At 57.7% G+C, this 15,939-nt stretch overlaps 1 protein-coding gene across 1 annotated transcript; it reads left to right on the top strand.

Annotated features, from left to right (window-relative positions):
- Window positions 1–309: 309 nt before the first annotated feature.
- LOC122193038 (myotubularin-related protein 5-like) lies at window positions 310–15,669 on the top strand (the record flags this gene model as incomplete). The annotated part of the gene is made up of 20 exons (XM_042893739.1): window positions 310–514; window positions 644–772; window positions 3,079–3,189; window positions 5,355–5,460; window positions 6,184–6,316; window positions 6,751–6,859; window positions 8,242–8,355; window positions 9,322–9,399; window positions 9,752–9,865; window positions 10,492–10,620; window positions 11,094–11,192; window positions 11,728–11,932; window positions 12,581–12,693; window positions 13,063–13,212; window positions 13,322–13,390; window positions 14,044–14,202; window positions 14,388–14,647; window positions 14,914–15,086; window positions 15,264–15,337; window positions 15,431–15,669. Coding segments are annotated over 20 exons (2,769 nt in total), but the record flags the coding sequence as incomplete, so codon positions are not given.
- Between the last annotated feature and the right edge of the window lie 270 nt (window positions 15,670–15,939).

Genomic DNA, 15,939 nt, shown 5'->3' with positions numbered 1-15,939 from the left:
AGGGAATTTTCCAGCGCTCACCAACCCAATGCAGATGCTGAGAAGGGGAAGGGCAGGAAAATCCCTTGAGATTTGGAAACCACGTGAGGAGTTCTGGGGCTGGAATTACTCGGGAAGTCCCCAGGAAGCAGTGAAGCACTGCGGGGCTGCGTTGGCAATGCGAGGAGTGCCACCTCCCGGAGCATCGTGCCCTGCTTTGGGCTGGATTAACTCTACTCCCTGAGGTTAACGTGGGGCTGTGTTTGGATTTAAGAGAAATAAAGTTGCTAACATACCGATGCTTTAGCCTCAGCCCTACTCTTCCTGCAGCAAAGGAAGGGCATGGGGCGATGTGCAGCCCACAGTGCTGACCCCCATCCCCTGCCCTGTCTCGCAGTTCTGCCAGCCCAGCGGTTGGCAGCTCTTCACAGAGAGGAACCCCCCCACCTTCTTCGTGGCCGTGCTGACCGACATCAACTCAGAGAGGCACTACTGCGCCTGCTTCACCTTCTGGGAGGCTGTGGAGAGCGCGCAGGTACAGCGGGTGTGGGGCTGGGGAAGGGGTGGGGGCTTCTCTGGGTGTCCCCTTGGTGGAAGAACCTGGGATGAAGGATTGGGAAGGGTGTCTGTGCCTTAGTTTGGGCTGATATCTGTGTCACCACAGCCTCAAAGCCACCCCAGGAATGGAGAAGAGGAGGAAGAGGAATCGGCTTCTCCTGTCCAACCGGCACAGCTCTTTGCTCCCAAGAGCCTGGTGCTGGTGTCAAGGCTGGACCACGCTGAGGTGTTCAGGGTAAGTGTGTGGGGCAAGGAGAGGCAGTGAGCAGCCCCAGCATGGAGCTGGTAGCGCTGGGAGCAGCTGGAAGCTCAGCACGGGGCCGACTCCGCACCCAGCATTGCAGAACAGCACAGCCACCCAATTCTGTGAATGCAACACCCGTGAAGAACAGCCCGTTCCTTTGGGGACCTTTATCTCTGCCACCTTTGTTTTCTCCCAGCTCACTGTGTTATGTGGCTGTGACAGGTCTGGGAGGGCATGTGCTGCTTGCAGGTGGCACCAGCTGCCTTGCCCTGTGCTTGTGGTGCGAGGGATCCAAAGGAGGAGTCCATCTGGGGCATACAGAAGATTTGCTGCCAGCTTGGGTGCTGGGTGAGCACCTCATGTGGAGGAGGAGAGCTCCATCACACTTCTCCCCATTCTCCTTGTTTCCCTCCCACTGTGGGGTATTGCTTCTGGGCAGCTGCTTGGAGCTCTTGCTCTCAGCCTGCCCCAGCGTGGGGTGCTCCATCAGGATGTTCAGCCACCAGTGGGATTGAGAAGGACTGTCAGGGAATAATGTCACCCATTCTTCAGCCTAGAGCTGTTACAAATGTCAGGCTTCACAGGATGCTCCAATCTTCAGCCTAAAGCTGCAAACTCCAGGCTTTCTAGAACACCAAAGGGACATCCTATGGGGACGGCTGCTCCCACCCCAGCTCAGGCACAGGGCAGCTGGAGAGGGGTGCCAAGGACCACTTCCAGGTGGGGGTTAGAGATCAGAGAATTACAGAACCATTCAGGTTGGAGAAGAGCTCTGAGATCACCAAGTCCAACCCCAACCCACCCCCACTGTGCCCACTATCCCCATGTGCCACATCCCCACGTTCCTTGAATGCCCCTAGGGATGGGGACTCCTCCACTGCCCTGGGCAGTCTGTACCAGTCCTTGACTGGTGTTTGGGGAAGAAATGTTCCCAATACCCAACCTGACCTCCAGGGATGGAGGCTGCTTGTCCTCTGGGCAGCCTGTGCCAGTGCTCTGGCACTGAACCATAACACAGTGCTGTGTGTAGGTAGAATCGCAGAATCATGGAATGTTTTGGTTTGGAAGGGACCTTTGTAGACTCATGGAATCATGGAATGGGTTGAGTTGGAGAGGACCTTTGTAGAGTCACAGAATGGTTGGGGCTGGAAGGGCCCTCTGAAAGCCACCAGGTCGGTGTCTCTGCTGTGCTGAGCATTCCCCATCTGGATGCAGTGCTCCTTCCATCTCCCAGCTTGTACTGACGGTGGGGGTTACTGGGAGGTGTCTGACGATGAGTTGGGCCCATGTTGGCTGATAGGGGGTCACAAAGCAGCAAGTGAGATCAGTGAGACCGACAGAGGAACATGTGAGCAGCAGAGATCTTGGATCGTGAGTCCATTTCCCTTGTTGTGAGCAGTTCATTGTGTGGCATCGCCACGTCTGGTTGGGGTTTGCCTCCACAAAGCTGAGATTCTCTGACATGCACAACTAGTTTGGGGTTGGAGGGCAAAGCCAGGTGAGCCAGGCTGCTGTGGGGGAAAACAGCTCGTGCTTGGGGATGATTTTGGCTGAAATTGGGTCATCTGGTTTATTGCAAGAGAAAGACATTTCCTGCAGAGGTTTGTTCTCTGCATGGCAGTGGTTCCCAGCCCATATGACTTCACCAGCTTGGGGCACTTGGGGTCAGTGAGCACATGGGAGGTGGGCTGGGATCAAGCTGGGTGTTCTCAGGGGTCTTTTCAAATCTTCAAATGGTTGTGTGATTCTGTGATTTCTTGCTGATGTGGGGAGATGGTTTGAAGAGAAAAAGGGATTCCTTGAAGACAGATTGCTCAAATTCTTGATTGACTGGGGTGGTTCCAGCAGCCAATCCATGGCGCAGAGGACGTGCTGCTGGACACTGCCCTGTGATGCATCCTGTGCTGGTGCCGATGCTCGCTCCCAGTGCAGAAGAATCAGTGCCCAACCCTCAGGGAGAAATGGTTCCTTCCTTCATGCCCTATGTTTGAGGCTTTGAGTGGGACCTGATGCAGACGTGCAGGGACCAGGAACCTCCCTCTGCTCATGGTGACCTGGTGGGGATGGCAGGGAAGGTCAGTGTTGCTGGCTGGAAGCAGAGTGCGTGCTGTATACCCCATCCCTGCTGGGAAGGGCTCAGGGGGAGAGGTTGGAGGGAAGACCTGAAGCACTGCAGCCAAGAACCATGGGCTGAGCTCCTTCTTGGGGACAGGCACTGGGCAGGGTGGTGCTACTGGGGACCAGGAGGTGGCTGCCTCCCGCAGCGACGCTCAGCCACGCTGTGCTTCCCTCTGCAGAACAGCCTGGGCTTGATCTACACCATCTATGTGGACGGGCTGAACGTGTCCCTGGAGAATGTCATTGGGAACCTGCTGACATGCACCATCCCCATCACCGGTGGAGCCCAGGTGGGTGCCCGCAGCCTCCCTGCACTGCCTCGTTCCCAGCCCCATGGCATGGGGCAGAGCCATGCTGCGTGGCTGCGTTCTGCTCCTGCCTGCCTGACCCTCCTGCAGGCAGCAGCTCACTGCACCAGCTGCTGGGGGATTGCTGCATGCCCTGCTGCTGGCAGGGCCTGGCTTGTGCAGGCAGCACCTTTCCAAGTGCTGTAGAGCAGAACAATGCAGCTCCATCACCTGGAGCAGCTCAGCCTCTGGGGCAGCTGAGAGCACCTCGCCGTGGGTCAGCAGCTTTGTTCCTTCCCCCTCCACCCCCCCAGGAGCTGCGTAGATCAGTTCATGCTGTGCAAATCCCTGCTGTGGTCTGTGGTCTCCCTGCATCAGAGAGTTTCCCGCTGCTCTTCTTGGGCCCATCTGAGCACACAGAACATTGCTCTGGGTCAACAGGCACAGGCTGTGCATGTCTGTGGTCCCAAGGTTTGAGAACAGACTTAATAGGAAGGGCATCTGGGGCATGGGTAAATGGATGAAACATTGGCTGTGTCTTCAGAGCACTTGGAACCAGTGGCATGTGTTCCACTGTTCAAGTAGTTCTGAAACAGAGGAGCAGAACTGAGCGAGCTCCCATCTTGAAGACATTGATGCTTTTTCACACCCCTCTGTCCAAACTTCCCAAGCTTTCTGAGCATTAAACATTAAAGCAGCACAGTAGATGAGTTCCCACTTAGATATCATACCTGACTCCTGGAAAAGAAGGCACAAAATGAGGTTTGGTAGCTTCTGGTTCTGCTGTGGAAGGTGCTCCCATTCCAGGAGGGCAGCAGGTGGGTGAGTGATGGAGATGGGAGAGGTGGGCAGCTCCCAGGCAGACCCTCTCACAGAAGATGTTTGAAGACAGCAGCACAGCCCCTCTGGAGTTGTTCTGCCACACTAACACTTGGAAAGCAGCTGCAGAGGTGGCATGTGTCCCTGCACTCAGCCAAAGGCAGCACTGCAGCTCTGTGCCTGCAGGCAGAGGCTCTCCCCACTGCCGAGCCCTGTGACCCCAAGGGGGTTTTTGCTCCCTGTCCCCATGCAGGCTGTTGGTTTGGGTGTTTTGTGCCGGGCACAGGCTATGCTCTCAGGCTGACCTCGTGCCCCTGGAGCAGTGCTGGCCCTGGGGCTGGCTGCCAGTCACACCTGGTGCTCTGGAGAAGCAGGCGAGCCACAGCTGAGCCCATGGCCATGCCTGGCTGGGTGCGGGCACCCAACAACATCCCACCCCATCTGGTTCCTCCCAGCTGGAGCCCGCACACAGCAGGAAGAAGGCAGTGAGCTGTGCTTTGGCCACTGCCATTTGTCACCTTCCCGTTCTGGCAGGATCCATCTGTGCCACGGGGACACACAGCACGCTGCGGGGAGGACGGTGTGTTGGTGGCGCTCCCCTCCCTGTGCTTTCCCTCTGCCCCCGCTGTGTCCAAACGCTCTTTCTCAGTGTGGTGGTGGCTGCTTTGCTTTGTCTGTGTGCACCTCTCCTCCTCTGAGAGCTCTGCTCCCCGCTTTGTGCCTCTGTCCCCCCTCATCCAGCTGTGTTTGTGCCTTTCTAACCGACTGTGCTATCTTTGTCTGTCTCTATCTCAGCCTGACGCGGACGACGAAGCAGCGGTACGCACACCTTTTCTTTCTGGGGTCTGTGTCCTCGTTAGCCCCTTCTCTTCTTCCTGTGGAAGGGTCGTGCAAGCAGCTCTGGTGCTGCCACATCCACGGGGCTGGTTCCTGCCCCATGGCATTGCTTCCCCATGGTTAGGAGGCTCGGCTTGCTGCTCGGGTGCAGCTCAGGGTGCTGGCTCTGCCCGGCCAGAAGCCTTTATTGGGAGCAGCCCCCTGAGCCCACAGGGCTGAGCGGGGAGATGGGGCACATGGCCAAACCTACTGCAGAGCAGCACAGCCCTGGAGAAGTGCTCATTGATGTGACGCTGCCCTCGTGCCTCTGGAGAGAGGCCGAGGACCTGCAGGCATCCCAGTGCTGTGGTTTGGAGAAAAACTGCCCAGGAGAAGAAGAGATGAGGCTGTGCCTGCTGTGCTCCAGCCCTGTCCTGGGGGGCACGGAGCTGTTTCTTGGGCACTGTGGTCCTGGGTCCTCATGCTGGCCCCTTGCTGAATGCCACCCCATCACCTCCTGCATTTTCTTGCAGCGGACGATCTCGCTGGGGGCAGGGGACAGGCAGGTGATCCAGACACCCATCAATGACTCTCTTCCCGTCAGCAGCTGCAGCGTGGCTCTGCTCTTCCGGCAGCTCGGTGAGACTTTTCCCCACACCTCCTTGCCAGTGGGTCCAGTGCCAAAAGCAGCCCAGGGCTCAGCTCCAATTGCACAGCATTGGAGAGAGCTACCCTGGCTCTGCCCTCCTGCAAGGGGCAGCAGTGTGCAAGCAGTGTGCAGAGGCAGAGAATCACTGAATCACAGCACGGCCTGGGATGGAAGGGACCTTGTAGATCATAGAGCCATAGAGCAGCTGGGTTGAAAAGGTCCTTACAGATCATGGGGTCATCATTGGATTGGAAGGGACCTTATAGATCACTGAGCCATGAAATGGTTGGGTTGGAAGGGACCTCTCAGCTCTACCCCTGCCCTGGGCTGGATCCCCCTCCTCCAAGCTCAGGCTGCTCAGGGCCCCATCCAAAGCCCTGGGCACCTCCAGTGATGGGGCAGCAGCACCAGGGCTGCATCACCTCTGGGTGAAACATTTCCCCCATATCTGACCCCATTTCCCCTCTTCCAGTTTAAAGCCATTCCCCCGTGTCCCATCGCTGTCTCTGTACAGAGCTGCCTTCCTCCTGCATATCAGCTCCTTCAGGCCTCCAAGTGCCTTTCCAAGGGATGGGCACCACAGGTGCCCCCCTGGAGGGTGTCAGCTCCTCTGCTGTGCAGGATGTGGAGATGAGGAACAGGTTGTGAGTATCTGTCCTGGAGCACAGGAGGGGAACCCTCTTTCTGAGCACTGCTCTCTCCCTTCTCCCCAGGCATCACCAATGTGCTGTATCTCTTCTGTGCAGCGCTCACTGAGCACAAGATCCTGTTTCTCTCCAGCAGCTACCAGCGGCTCACCGATGCCTGCCGGGCTCTCCTTGCACTTATGTTCCCCCTTAAGTACAGGTGAGAGAGGAGCTTCAAGCCTCAGACTGAGTTGGGGCACTGGGCTACCTAACACCCCTTTCTCCATAATTACCTGGGCAGTAATTATTTGTGCTGTACACATTGCTGGTGCAGGGTGGGCTGTAAAGGATGTGCGTGGCTCTCAGAGCTCCTTCCCTGGAGCCTTTTCTGTGTGCCAGTGCATCATTGAGCCACGGAGTGGGTGGGTTGGAAGGGACCTTATAGATCATAGAGCTACTGGATGGTTGGGCTGGAAGGATCCTTAAAGATCACAGAACCGTGGAATGACAGAGTGGTTGGGATGGAAGAGTGTTGGTGAGCAGGAGAGCGCTGAGGGCGTGCTGTTGGGCTGTGCTCCCCCAGGAGGGCAGGGAGCAGATGCTAGGTCCTGGCAGGGCTCAGCTGGCTGCAGCAACGCTCATCTCTTGTTGCAGTTTCACGTACGTACCCATCCTGCCTGCACAGCTCCTGGAGGTACTGAGCACGCCGACACCCTTCATTATCGGGGTCCACTCCATCTTCCAGTCGGAGACACAGGAGCTGGTGAGACCCCATGAGCTGGCAGCAAGGGAAGCAGTGGGACCACAGAACTCAGAGCCATGGGGGTGTGCAGCTCCCCCAGTGCAGTGCCCCCATGCAGCTCGCCCCAGCAGCTGTACGCGGTGTCCAGGCAGGTTTGGATCTCTGCACAGAAGGAGACTCCCCCACCTCTCTGGGCAGCTGTGCCAGGGCTCTGCCACCCTCACAGCACACAGCTCTTCCTCACACTCACACACAACTCCCTGGGCTCCAGTCTGCGCCCGCTGCCCCTTGTCCTGGTGCTGGGCACCACCAAACACAGCCCAGCCCCTTCCTCCTCACCTCCAACCCTTCAGATATCCACCAGCTCTGCTCAGACCCCCTCAGCCTTCTCTCCTCCATGTCCACAGCCCTGGAGCTCTCAGCCTGTCCCCAGCAGGAGCTGCTCCAGGCTTCCCCCATCTCTGCACCCTCAGCTGGGCTCTATCAGCAGTTCCCAGCCTGCCTGCAACTGGGGAGCCCCACACTGGACACAGTGCTGCAGCTGTGCCCCCCAGTGCAGAGCAGAGGGCAGGAGCACCTCCCTGCCCTGCTGGCCACACTCTGTGCAGAGCAGCCAAGGGTCCCATTGGCCCTCTGGGCCACCAGGGCACACTGCTGGCTCATGGTCAGCCTTGCTGTCCACCAGGATCCCCAGGTCTTTCCCTGCACAGCTCCTTTGCAGCAGCTCAGCCCCCAACACGTCCTGATGTGAGCAGCCACATCCCAAGCCCTGCTTCAGGCAGCAGCTGAGCTCTCAGCTCATGCTCATGGTGCTGTGCTGGCTGCCAGCTCAGGCTGTGCTCCACGCTGGCTGGGGCTGCTCTGCCTGGGTCAGGTCTCCGTTCCGTGCCACAGCAGCTGGGTTAACTGAGGATTTGATTTTGAAGCTCAGCTGGCAGCGCTGGTCCAAGAAGCTGTGCTGGCACTTCAGCCTGACAGACTTCAGTGTAGAAACTGAATGAAATGAAAGCGTAATGAGCCTGATCTCAACTGAAACAAGCTTTTGTGCAACCTTCTGAGCAAACTGAACAGCGCCATTCTGGTGAAGCGGGAAGGAGTCTGTGCTGGGGCTGATGTCAGTGTGTTCCCTGTGAGAGCTCACCCAGCTTGTGGTCTCCACAGCAGGCAGTGATGGGAACCCCTTACAGTTCATGTATCACAAGTGTTTGCATATTTAATAGACAAGAGAAAATAGCTGCTGAGGGCTGGAATGCTTGAGCTTGCAGTGGGCAGAGAGGAGACAGATTGTTGTTCCCCACATCCCCTCTCTTTGGCTGGGTTGTTTCTCTGTTAGCTCACCATTACCAGCAGGAGGTGGTGGGCTGTGGCTTGGCACTGTCTCACTCCTGTCTCGCCCCTTTCAGCTGGATGTTGTTATCGCCGACCTGGATGGGGGCACAGTGAATGTCCCTGAGTGTGTGCACATCTCCCTGCTCCCTGAGCCTCTCCTTCAGCAGACCCGTGAAGCCCTCTCCATGGTAAGTGCCACAGCTGGGCTCTCCCAGCAGTTCCTGTGTTGAACTGGGAAGCTCAGCACTGGATGTGCTGCAGCTGTGCCCTCCCCAGGGCAGAGCAGAAGGGAGGAGCTCCCTGTCCTGTTGGCCATGCTCTATGCAATGCACCCTGGGCTCCCATTATCTTTCCTGGCCACCAAAGCACACTGCTGGCTCATGATCAATGTGTGGTCAACCACTGATCAACTGTTGAACACCCAAGTCCTCCACAGAGCAACTTTAAAGCACCTCTTTGTAATGCATTCCAGGGTCCCGTTGTCCTTCTTGGCCACCAAGGCACACTGCTGGTTCCTGGTCAGCTTTTGGTCAACCGTTGGTCAACTGTTGATCAACCACAATGCCATTGGCCTCCCTGGCCACCAGGGCACAGTGCTGCCTCATGGTCATCCTGTTAGCCATGGTGACCTCCGGTGCATGGCTGTGCTGTAGGGTTCATCTGCCAAAGGTTTCTGGGAATCAGGGCAGGAAACAGCTGCAGCCTTGATGTTGATTTGCTGGCAGTGAGAGCATTCCCAGCCTGCTGGCCCTGCAGAGCGGGTGCTGGGACAGTGCAGCCAAACAGCAGCTGGAGAGAATCAGAGTCATAGAATTGTAGAATGGTAGTGTGGGAAGGGACTGCAAAGCCCCAGTTCTGCCATGGTCTGGGTGCCCCCCACCAGCTCAGGCTGCTCAGGGCCCCATCCTTTGCACCTGCTGGGATGGGGCATCCGTGCTGCTCTCAGGGCAGGCTGTGTCAGGGCCTCAGCACACTCTGCCTGGCTGTGGGCAGCCCCTGGCATGGCAGAAGCCTTTCCCATAGCTACCGATTGCTTCAAGTCTGTCCATGGGTCCCTAAGAACACACCTGTGGGTCCTGCTGAGCTTCTGGGGAATGCAGCTTCGTGTGAGCACAGATCCCCAGGGCCTGAATGTGCCTTGTGCCTTTCTGCAGGTCTTGGACCCAGAGCTGGAGGTGGCAGATCTGGCATTCCCCCCTTCTACGATTTCTGCTTCATCTCTCAAAATGCAGGTGGGTGAAATGGGGCCGCACACAGGGCCTCGAGAAGCAGAGAGCCCAGGCACAAGGCTGCCATCTCTGCCAGGCATCCAGCACCCTGCTCTGGGATGGGAGCTTCACAAGTGGCCGCAGGGCTACAAGAGCTCCTTGCAGGGCTACAAGAGCTCCTTCCTGCATGCATGTGGTCTCAGAGATGCTGGCAAGGGGGGAGCACTGGAGATCTATCTCCCACCTCCTCTGTTCTTTAGAAGGTCCCTGAGTTTCCTGCCCTGTTCAGCAGAGGCTGATGCTGACACGTGAATGTGATCCCTTTGCCCTGTGGTCCCTTTGTCCTCCTGACTGCACTGTCCGTCCCTTTGCACAGGACAAGGAGATCCGGGCTGTCTTCCTCCGCTTGTTTGCACAGCTGCTGCAGGGCTACCGTTGGTGTCTGCACATCATCCGCATCCATCCTGAGCCCGTCATCCGCTTCCACAAGGTACGGCCTGGATGTGGGCATGGGCCTGGCCCTGCTCCCAGCATTGGTGCTGGGAGGAGGAGGCCAGCATGGAGCAGCTTCTCTGCTCCAGGGCCTCGTGGCCACACCATAGAACAGCTCTTCACACTGCCCTGCGTGGCCGTGGGATGACTCTTTTGGAAGTGGGTTTGCACTGAGGTCAGGGAGAGAGAATGCGTGGAAAGGGTCGCATAAATATAGCTGTGTCTGCAAGTGAAGTCCTGTGCTTCCAGCAGGTGATTTCTGCACCACTGCCAGCTCCACCTGCATCCCTTGTTTGTCCTTGAGTGTCCCAAGGTCGTATGTGGGTCAGATGCCATTTCCCTGTTTATGCCCGAGCACAGTGCAGCTGGGGCTGTGTGCCTCCTGGGCTGAGACACGGCTTTTCCCCATGCCTGGAGACAGGAAGCAAGACCCGGGGAGAGGAAACAGCAGCGCCTTGGGGCTGTTGGCAAAGCCAAGGCAGGAGAGGAGCAAAACATGGGAGGTGTTGGGGTTCTGTGGAGGAAATCTAACTCAGCAGAAGGCAACGGGAGCAGAGGGATGCAAGCTCAGCGTGGCCATGGCATCAGCTCCTGTCCTGATGGTACCACGCTTCCCTCTTGCAGGCAGCCTTCCTGGGGCAGAGGGGGCTGACGGAAGATGACTTCCTTACCAAGGTGCTGGAGGGCATGGCCTTTGCTGGCTTTGTGACAGAGAGGGGAGCTCCGTACCGCTCCATCGACCTCTTCGATGAGGTGAGCGCTCCTCTGGGGTTGGGGGCTGCTGAGGATGGTGAATGGGGGCTGCTGGGGATGGGGGGTGGAGGCTGCTGGGGATGGAGGCTGCTGGAGATGGAGGATGGAGGCTGCTGGGGATTGGGGATGGGGGCTGTTGGGGATGGGGGATGGGGGCTGCTGGGGATGAAGGCTGCTGGGGATGGAGGCGACTGAGGATGAAGGATGGAGGCTGCTGGGGATGGAGGCTGCCGAGGATGGGGGATGGGGGCTGCTGAGGGTGAAGAATGGAGGCTGCTGGGGATGAGGGATGGAGGCTGCTGGGGATGGGGGCTGCTGAGGATGAAGGATGGAGACTGCTGGGGATGGAGGCTGCTGGGGATGGGGGTGGAGGCTACTGGGGATGGAGGCTGCTGGGGATGGAGCCAGGGAATCGTAGGATGCTGGATCCTGCCCAGCAGGCAGCTGCTCCTCTCACCCATCTCTTCTTCCAGCTTGTTGCTTATGAAGTGAAGCGCATGCGTGCAGAAGAGGGGAACAAGCAGAAAATATTGCGGCACATTAAGGAGCTGGCAGAGAAACTTTACAAAAATGTGAGTGCAGGAGGGGAACCTGCTCTGACGGGAGGGTTGGGAGAACCTGGCTGAGAGCCCATGTCCATCTGTCCTTCCTCCACTCATGTTACTGTAACTGGTGCTGGAAACACTGTTATGGAAACTGCTGCTGGACCCCAGGGTGTCTGCCTGGTTTCAGCCTCTCCCTCGCTTCCTGAGTGGAGGTATTCCTGTTTTTGGTGGTCTGGGCATTAGGCACTTCCTTCCCCTTGTTCTGGAGCAGCTGCTGCCCGTGCTGACTGGCCTAAGATGCCTTTAGCCATCCCAGCCCTGAGCTCCTGAGTGCTTTTTGCTCTTTGCTGTGTGCTCAGCGTGCTGTCCCTGCGGCTCCTGAGAGCAGAGTATGATGGTACTGTGAGCTGACAGCCTGCCCTCAGCACTGCTAGGTTCTGGAGGCTGCAAAGTGCTGCTGGGAGAGGAAAGGAACACAGGCTGCTGAGAGATGCCCCTGCGAGCCTGCGGGATGATGCACGACTTCCTCGTGGCTGAAAAGAAACTCTGTTTGCTGTGCCAGGAGAACCCATACCCCGCCGTGACCATGCACAAAGTGCAGAAGCCCACGGAAGGCTGTCATCTGCGCCTGCACCAGAAGCCCTTCCCACGTTTGGATGAGGGCACAGTGCAGTGGATCATCGATCAGGCCACAGCCAAGCTACAGACAGCTCCTCCAGCTGTGAAAGCAGAGAAGAAGTGCATGGTTCCTTCAGGCCCCCCCATTGGTACGTGTGCTCAGACCCACCTCGTACTTCTCCATGCTCACAGCCCCAAGGCTCTCAGCCTGTCCCCAGCAGGAGCTGCTCCAGACCCCCATCATCTCTGCACCCTGAGCTGGGCTCTCTCTCTTCCCAGTCTGCCTGGAACTGGGGAGTTCCTCACTGGGTGCAGTGCTGCAGATGTGCCCCCCAGTGGAGAGCAGAAGGCAGGAGCACCTCCCTGCCCTGCTGGCCATCTTCTGTGCCACGCGTTGGCCTTCTGAGCCACCAGGGCATACTGCTGGCTCATGATCAGCGTGTGGTCAGTCGTTGGTCAGCCTGTTGGACCCCCAGGTTCTTCTCTACAGAGCCCTTTTGCAGCGGCTCAGCCCCAATCTGTCCCGATGCTGTAGTTGTTCCTCCCCAGGTACAGGACTCTATTCTTGCCCTTGTACTTTAGGGTAGTGCCATCATCTCAACATCACTGTCCCCGTTAGCCTCTCCCCTTCTGGCTGCTCAGAGGTCCCTCAGCTCCACCAACCAGCATGAGAGGACTGCTGAAATCCCTTCAGCGTCCTCCCACAGCACTGCCTGTGTGGAGCATTGGGACACCCATTCTTCTACTCCCTGGGCTGCGACCCTGCCCTGCCTGAACCGCATCGCTTCTCTCTCCAGCAGCCATCATGGAGCGAAATGGCAACGCCTTGGCCAACAGCGCCCGCCGCCTGGAGGTGGTTCGGAACTGCATCTCCTATGTCTTTGAGAACAAGATGTTAGAAGCCAAAAAGGTGAGGAGGGCTCCCGAGAAGCGGGCAGAAGAATGCTTCTCCTCCATGGCATTCCTTGCTTCTATCCAGACCTCTGCTGGGCAGCTCTGTTTCCGTGCTCACTTGTCCTCTGAGCACTGTTCCTCCTTCTTGTGTCCCTGGGTTCCTGGCTGCTCACCCCACTGCAGGGTCTATCCTGTGGAGGTGGCTGACCCTGGAGCTCTGGGGCTGTGCTACAGCTGCCCAGATGCTGTTTATCACGCTGCTTTGATCCATGTGTGACAGCACAGTGTCAGCCAACACAGCCAGGGCGAGGTGCCCCTCCTGCACCTCTCCCTGTGGGCTGACTCTGACTTCAGGAGCTCATCTGCTCCCCATCTTTCCGTGCAGTTGTTCCCTGCTGTGCTGCGTGCCATGAAAGGCCGAGCAGCCCGGCATTGCCTGACCCAGGAGCTGAATCTGCACGTGCAGCAGAACCGTGCCGTGCTGGACCACCAGCAGTTCGACTTCATCGTCCGTATGATGAACTGCTGCTTGCAGGTAGGGAAGGAGAGCATCACCCAGTGTGGGAGAAATTGTGGGGTGGGAGTGGGAGCAGACCTGGCCATCCTGAAGTGGATCCTCCTGTAAGCTCTGCTCTTTTCCCCAGGACTGCACGGCCATGGATGAGCATGGGATTGCAGCCGCGCTCCTGCCGCTGGTCACCGCTTTCTGTCGAGTGAGTATCTGCAGTGTCCTGGTGTCTGGTGTGGCCCTCACAGCCTCAGAACTCCTTGGAGGCTGCAGAGACTGGGTTAGGGGCAGATTGTCCCCTCGATGCTTCTTGGGGCATGAAATTCTGCCCAGTATCTTTCAGCCATGCACAAGCTTGGCCGAGCTGAAACACCTGGGGAAAAGCTGCTTAGGACTGGGGATGCACTCATGTATCCGTCAGGCTGGGCTGAGATTACAGTTATCTAGGTTAGAAAAACCCTTCTGTATTATCAAATCCAACCACTGAGCTGACCTACCAAGTCCCATCACAAAACAGCGTCCCTTAGTGCTGTGTCTGCACGTCCCTTAAATGTCTGCAGGGATGGGGACTCCACCACAGCCCCGAGCAGCACATTGTAATGCTTGATAAGATTCTGCCTTCTAGAAAGCATCTGTAGCATGAGGCTCTCCTGGGCCCTCAGGGTAGGTGCTGAGCAAACCTGAGAAGTGTTTGCAAGGACTCCTTGGAGGAACTGTGGTGCTGATGTCCCTCCTGCGTGTCCAAGGGCGTGCTGCCTTTCCCAGCAGCAGGAGAGAGCAAGAATGATCTGGAGAGGAGAGGCTGGCACAAGGACTGCATTCAGATAAAACTCTTCTGTCCCTCTTCTGCTTCCTCAGAAACTGAGCCCAGGCATCACGCAGTTTGCCTACAGCTGTGTGCAGGAGCACGTGGTGTGGACCAACATCCAGTTCTGGGAAGCTATGTTCTACAGTGATGTGCAGAACCACATCCGAGCCTTGTACCTGGACAGCAGTGAGGAGAACCACACAGATGAGGTGAGTGGGGGCAGCCGGGTTCCTGCAGAGCAGCTGCGTGGGGGCAGCTCTCCCTTGATGTCCGTGGGATGGATGGGGTGCTGGAAGCAGCCCAAGGGACTGCATCCTGGCACTGGGAGAGCCCTGTGAAGGCCAGCAGCTCTCCTGTCCATGCAGACCTCTGACATTCGTTCCATCTCCTTCAGGAGGGCGCGGAGGAACCCCAAGAAGCCAGGTCTGCCCTTGAGATAGCATCAGAGCAGCTGAGGCTGTGGCCCACCATGAGCCGAGAGAAGCAGCAGGAACTGATCCAAAAGGAGGAGAGCACAGTTTTCAGCCAGGCCATCCACTATGCCAACCGCATGAGCTACCTGCTGCTGCCTCTGGACACCAGCAAGAACCGCCTGCTGCGCAGCTCCGGGCTGGGGGATGTGGAGAGCGTCAGCAACAGCTTTGTCACCAACAGGTCAGGAGGGCTGGAGGACTGCAGGGGGAGCGGAGCAGCCCAATCTGGGGACTTGGGGCTCCTTGGAGCATCCAGATTATTTGGCTTCGAGTTGGGATCGGTGAAAGTTGCACTGCCCAGGGCAGGAGTGGAAGCTCCTTTGGGTTTGGGTTCATCTCAAGGGAGGGGTCTCCCCTGGGCTCTCCTGCGTAGGCAGGGCCCTCCTGCTCTGGGTTATGGCAACGGAGAGGAGCACTCTGAGCTAACTGCTCTCTCCTGCACGGCAGCATCGCTGGCAGCGTGGCCGAGAGCTACGACACGGAAAGTGGATTTGAGGATGCTGAAAGCTCAGATGTGGCCAACTACGTGGTGCGGTTCATCAACCGCTTCGTGGACAAAGTGTGCACTGAGAGCGGAGTCACCAACGAGCACCTGAAGGGGCTGCACGTCATGATCCCTGGTAATGGGCCCTGCAGCAGTGCTGGGGCTGGGTGGCCGCGTGGTTCCACTGGGGGTCCCCATCAGCTGCGGGGGCTGTACAGGAGGGGCTCTGGAAGAGGCAGTGGGGATGCCAAGAGGTGGAGCCTGGGTGATCTGTGGGACAGCTCATGGTCTCTGACTGCGTGTTTGTCCACAGATATCGTGCAGATGCACATAGAGACACTGGATGCTGTGCACAGGGAGAGCAAGAGGCTTCCTCCCATCCAGAAGGTACTGACCTGACGTGCGACGCTTCGGGGGAACGTTCTGGTGCTGTTCTACCAGTCTTCAGAAACCTAAACTCCTCGTTTTACACCCCTGTAGCCAAAGCTGCTGCGCCCCAACCTGTTGGTGGGTGAGGAGTGTGTGATGGAGGGGCTGCGTGTGTACCTCATGCCCGACGGGAGGGAGGAGGCCGCCGGGGGGAATATTGGTGGTCCACCTCTTCTCCCTGCGGAAGGAGCCATCTTCCTCACCACGTACCGCATCATCTTCAAAGGCACTCCCACAGACCCCCTGGGTAAGGATCGTGCATGCACCACACCCTCCGTCTGCATGGGCTGGTGGTGTCTGGGGAGGAGGTGGCCAGAAGCTGTCCTGGAACAGTGGCTGCAACTTGCCTTGCTGTAGGAGTCACCTCTGAGGGCCTTGGGTGTAAGACCAGAGCACTGGCTGGGGGCTTTGGGGTTCCTTCCAACCCAACCGTCCTGTGGTTCTGTAGTCTGTAAGGTCCCTTCCAACTCGACCACTCTATGGCTCTGTTATCTATAAGGACCCATCCAACCCAACCATTTTGTCCTTCTACCTTCTATGATCTTCAAGGACTCTTCCAA

Source organism: Lagopus leucura, unplaced genomic scaffold, assembly GCF_019238085.1.
Source record: "Lagopus leucura isolate 7727_CA_CO unplaced genomic scaffold, USGS_WTPT01 60197-0_obj-0_obj, whole genome shotgun sequence".
NCBI classification, from domain to species: domain Eukaryota; kingdom Metazoa; phylum Chordata; class Aves; order Galliformes; family Phasianidae; genus Lagopus; species Lagopus leucura.
The sequence above is the reverse complement of the archived record's forward strand: the minus strand, read 5'-3'. Positions and strand labels throughout refer to the sequence as shown.